Source organism: Dunckerocampus dactyliophorus, chromosome 8, assembly GCF_027744805.1.
Source record: "Dunckerocampus dactyliophorus isolate RoL2022-P2 chromosome 8, RoL_Ddac_1.1, whole genome shotgun sequence".
Classification (NCBI taxonomy): Eukaryota; Metazoa; Chordata; class Actinopteri; order Syngnathiformes; family Syngnathidae; genus Dunckerocampus; species Dunckerocampus dactyliophorus.
In genome coordinates, this window is record NC_072826.1 from 11368691 (window position 1) to 11386010 (window position 17320).

A 17320-nucleotide genomic window follows, 5' to 3' on the forward strand; every position below is an offset into this window, starting at 1 on the left:
TTTGTCTGGTACACACCGCAGCTGGGCCAAACGTGATTCACACTAGCCCCAAACTAGAAAAGAAAGAATAAAAGAACAAAATAATTCTATTCCTATCACTATTTTGGCATTTTCTTGTGCTTGAAGTTGGTTTTTCTGCAGCGTGACAAGGATCACACATGCAATCCAAAACAAGGTATCATCATGTCTTGAAAGAAGAAAAGACATCAGACCCACAGTTCAGGTGTTTATATTCCTGAGGCCAAACACTGAACCTCAAAGAAGTCCAAAGCTGAGCACCATGTCCTGGTTCTGGTTCTCGTTCTGGCCATAGAGACAAAAATGCATTCTAATGTAAGTAGAACGTTTCAGTTTCATTAGCAGTGCTGAACATTGGAGGCAAATTGCATGGTTTGTTTCCGCATGTGCAAACAGTCACATGACCTGTGGAATGCAAGTCTTCTGGGCCGCACTGCTGGGATAGACGCAAATGGACAACAAAGGGCTGAATGTCTGCACAGCGCTCTACCTGTTGATTCTAGAGTAGTGATATTTATTGGGGCTCAACGTTGTTTTTACTGCAGGAAACATTAAAAGCGGCGTCCGTTTTTGCTCGCTATTACATACTGCAGCAGCTGCTTTCTGAACAGATGGCGAGCGAGACAGGCTTATAGGCTGTGGTCCAAAGTTATTGATGTGTATGATAATGAAAGGACTATGTTCTGTCATCTGCAGAGAAATTTGTGTGAAGATGCGCTTTGATTTAAAGGAGCTGTGCAGGATTTTTGGACAGGAATATTCCCAGTGGAAAGACAGGAAGTTATACTCTCCCCAGCATCAACTTGTGTTGTAGTTAAATGTGCAACAACACATCGAGATGAGACAACATCCTGTGAGCTGTGTGTGAACATTCTTGTCTTGTGCATGCCGCACCCAATCAGCTTTCCAAAATCCACATCTCTTACTTTGGCAAACAGCTCTGGCTGTTAAACTACTTGATCTGCTTTTTAGTAATGTCGCTGTGTCGGCCTACAAAAAGTATCATAAAAACTGAAACACATTTGCTCATAAATCAGGGACTAGTGACGCATATGTATGATACTTGCAGGAGAATGACAAGAGAATTTATGACCAATGAAACTGAAAAAAATGCTGTTTTTTCCTTTGCTTTCCAGGTTCTGGTTCCACTTGCTAAAAGTAATTCACTCTTTCTAAGGGCCTGTTTACGTGAAAACAATGGAAAAAATGTGTTTTGTTTTTAATTACGTTTGTGTTTTCTACTGTTACAAATGGCTATAAACAGGAACATTTGTGTGGAATAATTACATTATAAATAACTGTAATAATAATTACGGGGTTACAAATGTGACGGTAATGTCACTGAGCTGGTCACGGACCTCTGGCAAAACAGACAAATCCTAAACTATCCCAAGTCATTTGGGGGGGAAAAAAGACTGCCAGGCAGTATTCTTCCACTCCAATCCTGTATGTGGCGCTGGTTCATTCCAGTGAGCCACACAGTGATTGTTCTTCACCACCAGTGATGGAAATTTCGACTCTTTTTAGAGAGACGGTTCTTTTGGCTCGGCTCACTAAAAGACCCACCAAAGTGGCTCCTCAGATTTTTTTCCATCCATCCATCTTCTATGCCGCTTATCCTCACTAGGGTCGCGGGGGTATGCTGGAGCCTATCCCAGCTGACTTTGGGCCAGAGGCGGGGTACACCCTGGACTGGTCGCCAGCCAATCACAGCAGATTTTTTTGTTGTCTTCAATTTAATTTGCATTGTGTAAAATGAATTACTTATGTCAAAAATACATAACATCAAATGTTATTTGATATTTAAATGGATTTATTTAAACCTCAATGAACACCTACAAAAATATATTATAATATAATGTTATATTATACAAAGACAGATTAGGTCAAAACAGATCAAATCTCTTCTTGTCAATTTCTTACAAATTGGCTGTAAGAGCACCACGGGATGTTTAACCCCGCCCCTCCCCCTGCTCAGTGTGGAGACAGAGACACCGCCACACATCTCGACCAATGACATTCGCCTTTAACAGAAAAAAAGACGAGAAAAAAACGAATCAGCTCCCAGTTGGCTCCCAGCGATGCAAATCGGCTCCTGTCGTTCATTTCAAAGAGACGGTTCTTAGAGTCGATACGTTCGCGACCGACACATCACTATTCACCACATATCCTCTTGCTGGATCTGGTAGGACACTGCTTCACTTGGCTGCAGTACAAGTACATAAACACGATGAAAAGTAAAAATAAACGCACCTAAATGTACGAATCATTTTTTGTCTTTAAGTTCTTAACTTAACTTAATTATGTTTGTGGTTAGTATGAACCACTACACCGCAAAAAATTCCTAGTTTGTGAAACCTTTCACAGACAATAAAATAAAAACTATTCTGATTCTGATGCTTAATTATGTGTTATTTTCTTTGCTTCATTTAGCAAACTGACCAACAAACAAGAATCAAACAGCCTCTTGCAGGAATAAATCTGTTTTGTCAGGGATGAACGAAGCTAAGAATGGTGTTTATTCTGGTTGTTGTTTGTGGTGGTGTACTATAGCACTGCAAAAATAGTCTGTCATGTAGCAGTTTGTCAACTCAGAGTTGTGTGAAAAGGAGTACAATGCTTTTAATCTTAAGAAAATTTGCATCAGTCGGTCGTTCCCTGATGAATTAGTCACATGATATTAGTATTGATAGTGTTATAGGGAGTAGGCTAAAATAACTAAAATTAGACTAAAATTACTAAAGTAAACAGGTTGAAATCAGTTCCTGCACGCATGAATTTGGGGGGAAAAGATGTGTGCGCAAATGGTGTTGGTATTCACTTAGGTCATCTGCAGGTGCATCACATGTGGGCCTTCACATCGTGATGCACTTCACATGCCTGACAGAGTTCCCTAGTAGCTAAAAGGCTCACATTCACATAGAAAGCATTGTTTGTATGTCTTCCTATGTGCTAACACAGCCGGGGGCCATTTGTGGTCGGTGGCTATTTTTTTTCATTGGCCTGTGACACATTGTAAAAAATATAATTTAACAGGAAAACTAAAAAAAAAAAGAGAGAATAAAGTCAAAATATTAATAAAAATTGTAATATAATGAGAAATTATTCTCATACTTTTATGAGAATAATGTGATATAAGGAAACATAATGGCATTTTAGTAGCATGAAGTTGAAATAGTACAGAAAAAATATTTTTTTGAAGTCTATTGTTTTGGCCATTTCATTGCATTACATGTACTATATGGGCCTTACAGGCTGCAGTAGCTGAGGGTGAGCTAACTTTGTCTTGGGGCGTGATCCAAGATGGCTGCGTGAACAAATTGCACGCCAAACAAGCGGGCGAACGCAAGCCAAGGCAAAACTTTAGCAAAAATGTTGTTTGTTACCGGAAACTGAGCTACGTTTAACCGAGGTACCACTGTATGAGAAACAAACAAAACGAAATAAAGTTAAAAAATAGTTTGGGGAAAAGTTATAAAATTGTGGGAATGAAATCAAAATATTTTCGGAATTAAGTCAAAATATCACGAAAAGAAAATTTAAGATTATTTAAGTTTAAATATTTGGAGAAAAAAAAAAGCACCGAAGGTCATCCTAACAATACGCTTTTTCACCTACTGTATATCACAAAGCTGACATGCAGTTTTTTCTTGAAATACATGTAACTTCTTAGCATATCTGCATGTGCTGGTTTACAAAATATCAAAGTGGCCCTGTCATTTTTCCGTATGTGGCACTCTGTGTAAAAAGTTTGGACGCTACTGCTCTAACACACTTGTCTTCATGTCTATTTCTTAAATCTCTACAATATGACAGTTCAGTGGTCCAAAAAAGCTACACGGACACTGTTAGAAGTCTGAGGCCCAGAGTGAGTGTGTGAAGCTTATGTGTTCCATTCCTCGCGTCTGAGCCTCATTGTTTCAAGACTGCTATTTCTGAAGCGAGTTCAACAATTGATTGATGCCAGAAGTTTGCCTTTTATGCAACAAAGGATTGTCCAGTCAGCTGAGTGAAGCATAAACTTTCTCCTGATGCTGTTTATTTTGTTGAGCTTTTTCCCTTTCTTTATTCAGGCTACGGTTAATTAAATCTATGTACATCAACACAGAGAAAGTCATAAATATCAGAATGGAACTTATCAACCAACGGCCAGCATTGCTCAGCAAACTGTTGAGTCAGCACTGCTTCTTTTTCATGTATCGTAATTTCCGGTGCATAAGCCGCTACCTTTTTGAACCCTGCGGCTTATACAGTGGTGCGGCTGATTCACGGCTACATTCTAATCTCATGACATCTCCTTTACTTCAGAACTACTTCTAATTGTTTAAATACTGTGCTGCTCGCAAGTCAGTGAGGAAATGGTAGAGCAAAAAACTCATCACACAGCAACTTAACACTCAAATGTATAACTGAGAAATATACAAATGTATCAATTTGAGTTTGAAACTTTTAAAGTTTCCCATAATGAATTGCATTTGAGCAACGCATTCATTGGGGCGCTGCAATGACGTCAGCCTCCCTCTGGCTCCCTCTGGTGGACAGAGGCAACATTGCAGCGCCATCCATCCATCTTTTATACTACTTGTTCTCCAATGAAATGCGTTGCTCAGACGAAATGCATTATGGGAAAACTTAAAACATTTTTTTTTTCCATTTTAAACTCGTATTGGTGCATGTTTGCATATTTATTAGGTATACCTTTTGAGGTGAAAGCTTAGTGTTCTTTGTAAGATGACACTGTGAGTCAGACTGTTATATTGAGTAATGACCTTCTGCAATTTCCAATGGGTTGACAAGCTTGTGAGTTTTTTTCATAGCTCATGATTGCCTCCTGTCACATAAAGAGCTGCCTGGCCGTCACAGACATGTGCGCGCCATAATATGCCATTTTATGACGTAGACATGTGTGGCTTATAGTCCGGTGCGGCTTGTATATGTACAAATCTGTTTTTTTTTTTCCCTCTAAATGTAGTGGGTGCGGCTTATACACCAGAATTTACTGTAAACAAGATAACAATGATGGATGATACAAAGCATTCCAGCTAGGCTTCTCTATTAGCCAGCTTGTTTTATGGTGTCAGGTGTGAGACGTGATTGTTAAACACGTCTCTGTATAAAAGACCATCACTGAGCGGAAAAGTAGCCTAATCTTTAAATCCCTACTTGATTTAAAGCAGACTTCTGTGTGCAAGTAACAGAAAAATCCTTCCTAAAGCTACATGATCTCTTGTCACAAAGGCAACACACACACACTCCAATAATATTTTTGGTGATCTGAGAAGTTAAAAGTCAAGAAAACCATTTTCCAGAAAGAAACACTGCTTGATCACTAATGTTCAAATACTGTATGAACTTGCCGTCTGTTTGAAGTTTTCAAGGTTGTGTTCGTTGCAAAAGCAATTGGGTTATGTAACAAATAATGATGTAGCCCATTGGAATAGCAGACTGTAAGCTAGTACTTTACACATTCATCAGTCTGGAAGCCTTTAAATTACCACCACGTTGTATTTTGACCAATCAGGTGTAAGCAGGCTGTGACATAAGTTGGCGTGACCATGTCTCATTAGCCCCCTCTCTCTTCTGTCATCAGTCTACCTGCACTTACGCTGCTCTGTGTGGATTCAGTCTATTTATCACTTCATTATACAACCCTGGGTGACTGCAACGCTCCCGATTTTGTGGATTATTTCCAGTAGTTCATTTTTATTGTGCAAGGTGGCTGTTATCATTAATATCTGGTGTATATTCAGTATGTAGCACACACATGTGTTTGTACATGAGCAAGCATACACTGGGCTTTGACTTTGTGGATTATTTCAAGTTGTTTTGCTTATTTCTATTATGCAAGGTGGGGTTTATTCTTAATTGCCAGGAAAAGCAATCACATTAATTACTGTTTATGTTACGTAAGAAGTGCACATGCCTGTGTGTGAGCAAACACACAGCGGGCTGTGGAGTATTTCGACTTGTTCCGTTTATTTGTACTATTATGCAAGGTGGCCCTTATCATTAATAACCTGCGGGAGGAGCAATCGCGTTATGATGAAGCCCAGGCCCACCTCTTCCAAACGTAATGGGGACATGGAAGCTTACCAACTTGAGTACGGACTTGTTATCTTGATGTGAAGTTCATCTGTCGTTGCACTTTATTCAGAATAAGTGATTTTATCATAAAGTGGATGCCAGGAGCTCTGCAGTCAAACAACTTGGAATTGTCCCTATCATATTAAATATGTTCCCCAAGCCAGGAATGAAAGCCTGAACTAAAACAGGGCGAGATATAACCAAAACAAAATGTCTCCCCCTCACCTCTTGCTCCATATAATTGTTTTTCTTTAGCTTTGTGTGTGTGTGTGTGCGTGTGTGCGTGTGTGCGTGTGGAGACCCTTTCAGTAAAGAAAATGGCCATGAAGATGATACAACTAAAAAAAAAAAAAAAGGGTATTATTTACCAAAATGTACTCTACATATTTCTAGTTCTACTTCTAGTTACTAGTAAACTGAGCTGTCTTATGAAATATTTAAACGACATAAAAAATATTTTTTCATTTTTTGGAGAGAAAACAAACAAAGATGGAATACCTGAATACTATGAATGCAAAACAATTCAACATTTTATAGAAGTTAAATTATGGAGTAGATGAATTATTCTCCATTATTTGCCTCCTGGGACAGTTTGGGTGTTGACTGCAGGGCTGTAAAGTTGTCATAAGTTGTATTTGTTGTAAGTTATGGAGGTTATAAATCCATGTGTGTATTCTCTGCAGTCAAGACGACAAATACATCAAAATCAAGGGATTTCTTGTTAGTTTTAAAACTCTGTTTATCAACTTTATGACCAGTAATTGTATTCTATTTGCCTGACTTTGACCCTGACTGTGAATCAAACCCTGATGAATTCACCTTCAAGAAAATGTGGACTCAGCAACAAGTCTCAATAGCATCATCAAGTTTTCCAGACCCTAATAGGACCAAAATCAAGGAGAAACGAAGAACCACCTGGAAAGATTATGCGTGTTAGTTAATATAGCTGTGGACAAAAGAGCTTTGTCTTTTTCTCAGGTCATGTATAACCCGAGGCGGAGAGTTTGTACTTTATGTTTTACATTGAGGCTCCTGAGCTGTGACAAGATCTTTATTGCCGCTCCGACACCACAGCAGTGTCAGCAATCTCACAAGATTTCCGTTTTAAACGTCTGAAAAGAAGTAACCCTGTCGTTTATAGGCCATATAAATGCCTGATCAAAAGGAATTTGAAACCAGGAAGAACATGCGTGCTCATATTAGCCTTCTTTGTTTTGTTTTTTTGAAAATCTGCAGCTTTACTTGAAAATAATGCGTAATGGATTTAACACCACGAGCCATCTGTTACTAAAGGTGGAGTTAGTGATTTACAGTACCTTGGGTGGGGGCTGCATCATTCCAGGCTACTGATGACAGTAATGTCTCATCACTCTTCAGTAAAATTCCACTGTAAAATTTCACCACAGTCATATAAACATCTGTGATGTGCACTCGCCAGACGCTTTATTAGGCACATTTACATCTTTCATGCATCCAAACATGCTCAATATTGCTACTGCAAACTACAACAACGACCATTATTATCTTTAACGGCAAAGTCCTTTTTATAGACGGCTGGAGTCTATCCCAGCTGTGTCTGGGCAAGAGGCGGGGTACTCGTCACCAGTTAGTCACAGGTCCTGGTGGGCACGGTGCCAAGTCCACCATAGAGGTCTTTGAAAACCTCTGTGCTTTTTAATGAGTTTGTACGATGAAGCAAAATGCACTGCATGTTCCTAACAGCCTGTAGGTGTTCTCATATTCTCATATTCTGGTTGAGGAAGTCTTTCAATCCTGTTTCCTCCACCCGGGTCACTGCTGCTGTGCCCTTGGGCAAGACACTTTGCCCGCAGGTTTCTTCACTCATGACAGCATCAGCATCATGCTGACCTACGATATGGGTCCGGTCCCCGGGCACCGCACAGGGGCTTCCTTAAGAAGATCTGTTAAATGCATGGACGGATTTCACTGTACATTGTAGATGTGATGATTACAGTTCAATCGTGAATGTCCCATCCACTCATCCGGAACAGTTCTCAAAAGCCTGCATCTGTGTTGTCTGAATTTGAGGGATGCAGCAGAAGTCTGGGTTTGTGGCGTGACACCGACTTAATGAGAACACAGTAAAAAAAAACAACTAATAGAGAGGAAAGACGTGGGTAAAAGTTGGACCGCCTTCTGTCTGCTCTAAAGTGTTCCTTATTAACATGCAACACCTTGTTTGTTTCTTTGTTTTACTAAAACAAAACGATATGCTTTTAATGTGCTGAACTTATTTTACAAGAAACAGTTTTACTATTAATTTGTTTTTTTATATATAAGGGAGTTTCTCCTTGTCTTTTATAGCATAATTAAATCAGGAGACTTGTTTCGCTTTTATTGAATCATGCAAGAGAGTTGTTCCTGTGGTAGGACTTTGTCCAGACAACTTGAGCCTGTTCGGATCATCACAAGCCATCGCCAATGCGTCTAAAGGACATGGTGTCACCTGGAAAATATGGATTTTGCTTTAGTCATGCTGCATGAGACACAGACACCAAAACAATGACTGTGTTTTGACGGCACATGATTACTTCATCAGAAACGTTCTAAAACTAAACTGGGAAGAAGAGTTAAATGGTGCCATAATTCAACAATAATGGAGACCGGCCGGTGTGAGGCGGGCACCAGGAAACTTAAGGGGAGATGCAGCAGCTTGACAAGAATAAATATTTTTTTTTTTTCCAAACCTGCTAAGGTACGGAATGTTTAAAGTAGAGCTATCAAAAATAACGCGTTAATGGCAGTAACTAATTTATTGAATTAATTCCGTAAAAAAAGTTGTGTAATTAACCCATGCGCACCAGAGCAAGCACGCCTCTATGTTATGATGGCGAGGCGGAAGCACAGTGGAGCGTCCCCGCACAGTCACACAGAGTCTGACGCTCTTTTAACACATCAGCAGCAGTCCAGTTCCAACACCACATACTGAATGTATCGCCAACTCACACACGTCTCACTTCCTCATTCTCATTACAAGAAGGCGAAATGCATTCAGGGATACGCCGAACATCACAAAAACGACTATATAATGTGTGTATGTGTGTAAATAAACAGGAAGATAAAGAAAAACATGCAGTGGGTTTTTTTGTCACTCACTTGGAAACTCTTAATTCGGATGTACAATTTTCTACCTGGAAAATACACTGAAAACAAGTAAATTTACCTTAAATTACGTGACATCTTTGAACGCAACCCTTCGTTGCTCATAATAACACGGTTTAAAGTGTGATTCAAATGTTCTGCTACTATTAAAGAAACTAGTGTTGGACAAATACATTTTTAGACTTGTGTGGTATCTTTTAGCTTGATTGGCATATTCAGTTCATTTGGAGCTGTTCATACATACAAATATATATAATTCTGTCCTGTCATTTATCTTTCTGTAAATTAAATACAGTAAAAGCACAGACATTGTTGATAATGGTGATTGATCATGATAAATTAATGTAAAAACTGTGATTAATCTGAATAATGTTTTTAATCATAACCCTAGTTTAAAGGTAAAATTGTTTGGTTTTTTTGGTTCCTAGAGCGGGAGAGTAAAATTTACAAAATAAGCTCCAGGAAATCTATTTTTGAGGAGTAGCGGAGGCCATAAATGTATTTTATTCTCTGAGGGGAGGCTCATGCACGACTGTTCTGTAAGTGAAGAGTTGGATGTGTACCATTGTTACCATTATGCCATTTAGGGCATCTTGATCAATGTTAAGTTTTACAGTGGATTCCCGCATGGGTTGTTCGTGTTAGTGTAACCCAATCATCGCTACTTTGTCATAGAAATATATATCATGATATCATATATGTAGTAACACATCTATCCTATCAGGTAGAGTGCACTTTGGGAAGACCCCGTGACCTCTCAGCAACCCAACAGTGCACGGATAGTTTACACAAATGGAGGTTGAAACAGGATAAAGGTCACATGTCAGGCTTCTAGAACCCTGATTAGTAAGTTTCCATTGACGCTTTGCGACTTTCCCAATGATATCTGTTTCCTTTACCTACAGTGACCCCATGTTTTCTTTGTTTTTGCCGCCCTTTTTTGCCATACCATCCATATTGCATAACCTCTGGTGGTGTCTATGCTCTTTTTAATCTAACAGACGTATGAAGGTAATACTATTCTGTTACTATTGTACTGCTGCACCTTTCAGATCGTATGTCAAGTAGTAAGTGTTTAAAGGTCTTCAGAGTCACTTTTCAACATTTGCAGATGACGTTCACGTCTCTGCACTGCCGTGGTGGATGTTAATAAAACATCTCCCAGCCGAATGAGTCAGTCTCCCCAGGGAGCGCTGCTGAGTTTTGCCGTTCTTAAATGTTTGTCATGGCGCCAAGACTACCAGCTCAGTTGAACCACGACATGAAGAAATGAGACAGCATGGATGGAAACCCAGAGGAAAATGCTGAGGAGCGACAATGTTTTCTTTATTATCAATGCATGTTCAAATGTAAATGCTTTCAATCACTCTCAGACAGAAAACCCAATCAGAGGGGAGCTGTCGGTAAGATATCTTGTTGCCGTCCAGGCGTAGGATCTTCAATCTGGAGTAGCTCAGAGGTCCTACTTCTCTGCAGAAACTTGTCACGTTGAACTCTAAAGTAAACACAACAGACGCCATTGAGGTGTCACGAGAGTAGCAGTCAATTCTGCATTCTTTAGTAGCTGAAAAAGCTTTGGGTTCCCGCCATGTTTTGTGTGGTCATCAGAGGAACTCTGACAACATTTCCTCTCACACAGTAGTCTGTGTTCCACATTAGACATCTTGCAGGTGCTGTGGTTAAAATGGAGGCAGTGAAAACCACAGCACCATTTTTTCTCACTTCATTTTCGGTCATAATACGGCTCTCAGCCCAGACCGGGAGCTGGTGAGGTGTGTGTCACTGTGGAAGCGTTTTGCCTTCTGTCTGTCTCTCAGTGGTTTGCGAAAGACAAGCAGCCATTTATTTTTTTTTAACCACAGACAAAACTGCTTCCCAATTTGCGCAGTCAAGTGACCCAAGTTTTTATTGTATTTTCAGGTCAGAGTGATGGACAGCAGGTTGAGATAGAGGAAAGAGGAGAATGGAAAGTAGAACAACACGTGCTTCTTTCTCATCTGGGACTGTTTTCTCTAAAACCATCACAGATGTTTTCATACAAATCTCCCTTTTCTTTTGCTAACCTACTTTTCCTTCATGATACAATATCCACTCCCCTTTAGCTTCTCCACCGTCTGAGCCCCTCCCTCCTCGTTATGCCCTCAACCCAAGCTCCCTCCTCGTCTGTGCACTGACGAGTACCTGTAGACCCAGTTAGACCACTTCACAACCAAAGTAAATAACTTTGTTTGTATGGACAGCCAAAACCCAACTACTAAAGTCATATTTGGATTTTAGCATTTACATTGAGCCCTTGTTTATCACGGTTAATTGGTTCCAGACCCAACCGTGATGATTTAATTTCTGCGAAGTAGAATTCCTTCTTTAGAAATCGAATATTTTCATCGTAAGAGCATAGAAAACCTGTTTGTGACTAGAGTTGGGCATCAAATCTTGAGTATCGATGGGAACTGGGACTAACATTCTCATGATCGTTCAATTTTTTTATTTCGATTCCGAGGTTCGATGTTGACTTCGCCGACTGAAGAAACAGCCGTGAACACCAATGAAGAAGAAGCCGGCGAACACCAGAAAAAAAATAAGAGTGGCCGGCTCAGTGGAGATTCAATGATATAATGCAAAGGAGGGTGCACCATCTGCAAGATTAATGTTCACACATTCATGGTTTAGAAATAACAGAGTTCCTCGTCTTTGGTGCGCTACGTCGGACTTCCTCAGGGCAGTCAGAATCAAGGAAGTCAAACAATAAATGACATCTGTTTCATGCCAATAGTTTATAGCAACATTGAGGCAGCAAACTAAGTATGCTAGTGCTAATATAGCGGCTCAACTCAAATATCCACAGAATGTTAGTGTATTTTTTTTTTTAGACAAACTTTTTATAACTTGCTTGTTTGATACACGGGCATGTTTAGTCATTTTGGGGCCCAAGGCAAACCTACTCATTGCGGCCCTCCACATCCTTCTTCTTTTTTTTTTTTGATTATGTAATTTAGGCCACTTTTTTCCTGCTTTGGAAAACTGTTACAGTTATCTGTTAGCTTAAGTTGCTAGTTACATAGCCATATTTATATACCCCACCATGTTACCTTAACAAGTGAATCATCTCAATGCTTTCACTGTAATTGATAAGAACATTAAGCGACATTTAATATAGTTTACCGCTTTAATACTCACATCTTCATCTACTGCTTCTCCGCCGCTCGCAGTAACATGGAATAGTCCATTGCATGAGAAGGGGGGGCAGCGGTCGAAACGCTTATGAAAGATTACTTATTTATATATTTAAGATAGGGACAGTACATACTGATGAACATATTCGTGATATGTAAACATGTCAGATTCTAGTCAAAGGCTAATTTCCATGTGCCGTCCCTGGACAGGTTGACATTAAACACAATAAGACACAGTTAAAGCAGTTAAAAACACATTCAAACACTGTAAACATAATAAAACATAGAATAAAAGACTTAAAACGGAATGACATTACCCATGACCCTCCCAACGCAGCACCCCACACGAGACACTTACAGAATACACATAACTAGTTGAAATGATTGAGGTGCTGAAATGCATAGTGCATAACAAATAGCAAATATTGATGTAGTTTTAAGCGTGTGAATAAAGACTAAAACAGTAGTATGTACTTCAAATTGGAAAAAAAATCAATAATCACTTTTTATGAGATGTTTGGGGAACCCTAGAAATTTCTGCTTCTTGTCTGTTTTTGCCTAATGGTAAGTCCGCCCCCAGTTTGACATTCTGCACCCATGTTAGTGCACGTTTAAGTGGCGGCAGCGTCACACTCTCACCAACACATAAACAACAGCATGTGTGGAAATGTTTTTTCATGAGCTTTTCAAAAGTAAACATTTTTTGTTTCAAGTCTGAAAGAAACTTCATAACATTTGTAATAAAGGGGAATGGTTTTATATTAATATGTTGGTTGAAAATAGCCATGTGAGAAATTAAATATTAAAGTTGATTTTAAAAAATCATATCATTAAAAATGTTATGAAGAAGTTCAGATATTTCATCCAAAAAGAAGTATGGTTAGTGCCCTCATTGAAACCACGCAAACTTTCATGACCTTGCCTCCTAAAAGCATCACAATTAAGAAGCAGTAGGAACCAGATTCAAAACGAGGAATCGTAACCAAAATCGTTCAAATTCAAACGATGCCCAACCCTAGTGACCAGTGTAGAACACTACATATCATCAATGTCATTGAATGCGTCATTTAAATGCCTTATATTTGCATATACACTTGCAGTAAAATATATAAATAAAGATAAAAAGGAAAGACAATCGCTGCTGGGAAAAAAACTGTAGTTGTATCTCTTGGTTCTGCATTTTGGGGCCACCAGTCTCTGTCCCGATGGCAGATACTGGAACACGTGGTTCAAGGGGTGCCTATGCTTAAATATGCACGTTTTGGCTAATCATAGGTTATATTCAACCATGAAACAGCATGATTTACTCATTAATATATTTTTGAAAAACCGTGATAGTGAAGTCTCGAAATTCGAAGCGCGAGAAGTGGTGAGGGACAACTGTATATGATTTACTTATGGAATATGCCATTAATAATCCTCTTTATATGCACTTATCACATCATTACATCCAACTTCATAGAGAGCATAACCAACACTAATGCCCATAAGTGGCTGTTCCTCCTTGTCATCACCATAATTCTCATGCCGTAGCTGCCATTATTAAAACAGACATATAGTGGAACCTCAGATTATTCCCACTGGAAATGATGGAAATTTAAAAAAACCATCAAGTGACACATGGAATTTTGTAATGATGTTAACTGTCTGATACATTATGTATGGTGAAGTACTTGTAGTAAGTATTTCAAGTAGTAACTGGGAAGAGTGCAGACATCCTCAAGAGCAATGTCTACAATGCAGAGTTTAATAGAATACTAGAATACTACTTTACATACTAGATCGGCCAAGTAGTTTTTGAGTTATGCTGCTAACAACAAGCAAAAAGCAAACATAACACTTATTCTGAGAATGACTTCCATTGTGTTCATGTTATTAATAGTGATTTGAAGGTGTAGTATGGTGTGTCCGAGTATTATCTAAACACAGCTCACCTTGTATCTCATTAGCCTCCAGGTAGAGGTGCTGCAGGGTGGCGGGCACTGTGGGTATGCTGGTAAGCTTGTTGTAAGACAGGTCCAGTTCCACCAGGCTGGAGATGTTGAAGGCCTGGCAGTGGATGTCATGGCTCTGCAGGCCGCAGTGACTTAAACGAAGGTGCCTGAGGTTAACAAATCCCACCAAATCGTCCTCATGGAGCCCAGAGAGGGAGTTATTGGACAGATAGAGCTGCTGCACTGAGGGCGGTAAATATTTGGGGACTGATGAGAAGGAATTCCCACTGAGGTCCAACAACTTTAGACTGAAGAGACCTGAAACACAGGTGAACACACTTATTGGTCTGCTGGCAAGCTTGTAGTTGTTAATAACAGTATTTTAATGTGTCAGGGCAGGTTTTCAATGGATTTTTTCATTGGAAACAGAAAATAATGTGAAGGGCTGACCAACAGGCGGAAGTTAATTATGCTTAAGATCAATTCTATCTTTATAAAGAACAAAAAAAAGGTGTTGACAAGATGTGGCTGGTTAGAATAAACGTGATGATTTAGCAATGGTACATAAAATAACCTTCTCAATAAACAAAATGTGCATGTTCCAAAATGTAACCTGCCAGATACAGTATGTATCCTTAACACACACAGCACCAAGAACAACCTAGTGTTGCGGTGTACAAGCTGTGATTGGTCTGCTTGTCTACATGATTTCCTGTGTAAAAACAACTAGTTCAGAGGGCTTGCAGTTCACCTTCGCAAACGTCTTTTCCTTTAAATTCAGATCTGGTCAGACTGTTGTAACTCAATGATTAGTTAGAGCTCCAATAACACTCTTTTATTGCTGTTGTTTACTACCAATGAAGGAAGTAAACTTATTTGAATTATTTCCCCTAATTTCGATTAACCTTACGCAGGCCAATCAGGGACAGGCAAACTGTACTTTGCCAGGGACTGAATTAGAGAGATGTGTCTATCATGACATGATGCATGGGGTACTACCATCGAGCTCTCCCTCTTTCATGGTTTTCAGTCTGTTTCCTTGCAGAAGCAGCACCGTCAGGTTGTGCAGGTTTTTCAACAGTTCAGGCCCAATGTTGCTGATTTTGTTATGGGCGAGTCTGAGCTGCTTGAGGCCAGCTGGCAGATTGCTGGGCATTGAGCTCAGCTGGTTGTGATTGGCAAAAAAGTAGTCCAAGTGTGTCTGATTTTGCAGGAAACCCCTGTCCAGATGGTCACTTCTCATAAGGTTATGGTCCAGGATGAGCCAGCGTAGCCCCGTAATGTTTGCCAGATGTGGTGAGGACAGGGATAAGATGGTGTTTCTCTGTGAACAATATAAAAGAAAGCCATTGTGTTGAAATTGGAGTCAGAAGAACTTCCAAAGCACTTCCCTACCTGCAGAAACAGGTACTGAGTTGTGGCTGGCAGGAAGTCAGGGAAGCGTGTCAGGCCTCTGTGGTCGCAGTACAGCGCCGTAGGCCACTGAATGGGGCAGTCACACTGCTGAGGACAGGCCTGAGGGTTGTTTGCTCGGTACCAGGCTGGGTCCAAGCGGCCCTCTAGGCTCAGCACGCTGGGCTCGCCAAGCATGCGGTTAATCCACAGGGGGATGCCGCCATAGTCCATGTTAGACAGAGTGGTTGGCGAGGCCACAGCAAACACACATGGCAGCACCAACAAACCATGTAACACACTCATGGAGACCAGCTCTCTGTAAACCTGCATGGAAAAAGCTGAATTAAAGTCCCATTTGGCAATTTTTGAATTTTCTGCAAAAGGCTGCATTCTGCAAACTGCATTGTGTGTTCATGTAGATTCACCGTCTTCCATGCCTGACCCATCCTATTTTGGTTTAGGCAAGTATATAACAGTTTCAGAGTATTAGTTTTAAGTTGAAGACATTTGCCCTCTGTTCTTAATTAGCATAGGGAAACACCCCACTTGCTCCACACATGAGGACATGAGACTGCACAGTTGCGTGCGCAGACATGCAGAGACCTTGTGTGTTGACAAAATGCCTAAACAGAAGGCTAAAGCGAGTTGATCGCCTGTAATTAGTCACTATAGTGTTAAATTTATAAATGGATGCTTAAGGCTATGATATTATACCACTATAAAATTAAAATAATGCAAAAAAAATCATTATTATACTGATGCATGTTGATGATAAAAATCCCCGAGGTACTTAAACTCCTCCACTTGGGGCAGGACCTCATCCCTGACCCGGAGATGGCACTCCACCCTTTTTTGGGTGAGAACCATGGACTCGGAAACAATCCAGTGAGAATTGAAGGTCACGACTCCAAGAAGCCAGCAGGACCACATCATCTGCAAAAAGCAGAGACCCAATCCTGCAGCCACCAAACCGGAACCCCTCAATGCCCTGGTTGCACCTAGAAATTCTGTCCATAAAAGTAATGAACAGATTTGGTGACAAAGGTCAGCCCTGGCAGAGTCCAACTCTCACTGGAACCCTCCGACTAATGCAAAGCAAACTCTGACACCGGTCATACAGGGAACGAACAGCCTGAATTAGGTGGTCCGGTACCCCATTTACTCCCCACAGAATCGCTCGAAGAACACGGTTGAATGCCTTCTCCAAGTCCACAAAACACATGTAGACTGGTTGGGCAAACTCCCATGCACCCTCAAGGACTCTGCAAAGACTGTAGAGCTGGTCTTCAGTTCCACGACCAGGATGAAAACCACACTGCTCCTCCTCTTTAGGTTATTTTATATTTTATTATATTTGAGCTTCATTGAAATTCTTCTTTTATTTTTATAAACTAATTAACAACATATAATTTTCTGAACTTCAAAAATGGACACAGTAGAACAAGGTCATCATAGAGCAGGTGTGTCAAAAGTGGGGTCTGGGGGCCATTTTTGGCACCACGACTTTTGTTGGCCATCAGCATATCCTGAAAATGTAATGAATTTATTACTCATGAGCTCTATTATTAGATATTACACTAGTTTGTTTAGACA

The 17320-nt window shown here is 40.1% G+C and overlaps 3 protein-coding genes across 16 annotated transcripts in view; 2 read left to right on the forward strand and 1 right to left on the reverse strand.

The window, feature by feature from the left end:
* Nucleotides 1-17320, forward strand: part of LOC129185853 (sodium- and chloride-dependent neutral and basic amino acid transporter B(0+)-like) — a 97714-nt gene that overhangs the window by 54492 nt on the left and 25902 nt on the right. The window lies entirely within an intron of this gene.
* Nucleotides 1-17320, forward strand: part of fmoda (fibromodulin a) — a 36782-nt gene that overhangs the window by 4790 nt on the left and 14672 nt on the right. Inside the window, exon 1 of one of the 2 annotated variants that reach the window (XM_054783411.1) lies at nucleotides 315-333. The exons of the other annotated variant lie outside the window; for it this stretch is intronic. The gene's annotated coding sequence lies outside the window, so the exon portion shown is untranslated. Of the gene's footprint in view, nucleotides 1-314; nucleotides 334-17320 lie in introns of those variants that run through there. 2 annotated transcript variants of the gene reach the window in all.
* Nucleotides 10569-16173, reverse strand: zgc:113307 (uncharacterized protein LOC553753 homolog). Its single transcript, XM_054784252.1, has 5 exons — nucleotides 16153-16173; nucleotides 15728-16051; nucleotides 15332-15656; nucleotides 14333-14650; nucleotides 10569-10720 (listed from the first exon to the last, which is right to left on the reverse strand). The coding sequence occupies exons 1-5, from the start codon at nucleotides 16171-16173 to the stop codon at nucleotides 10569-10571; spliced, it is 1140 nt and encodes a 379-aa protein (XP_054640227.1).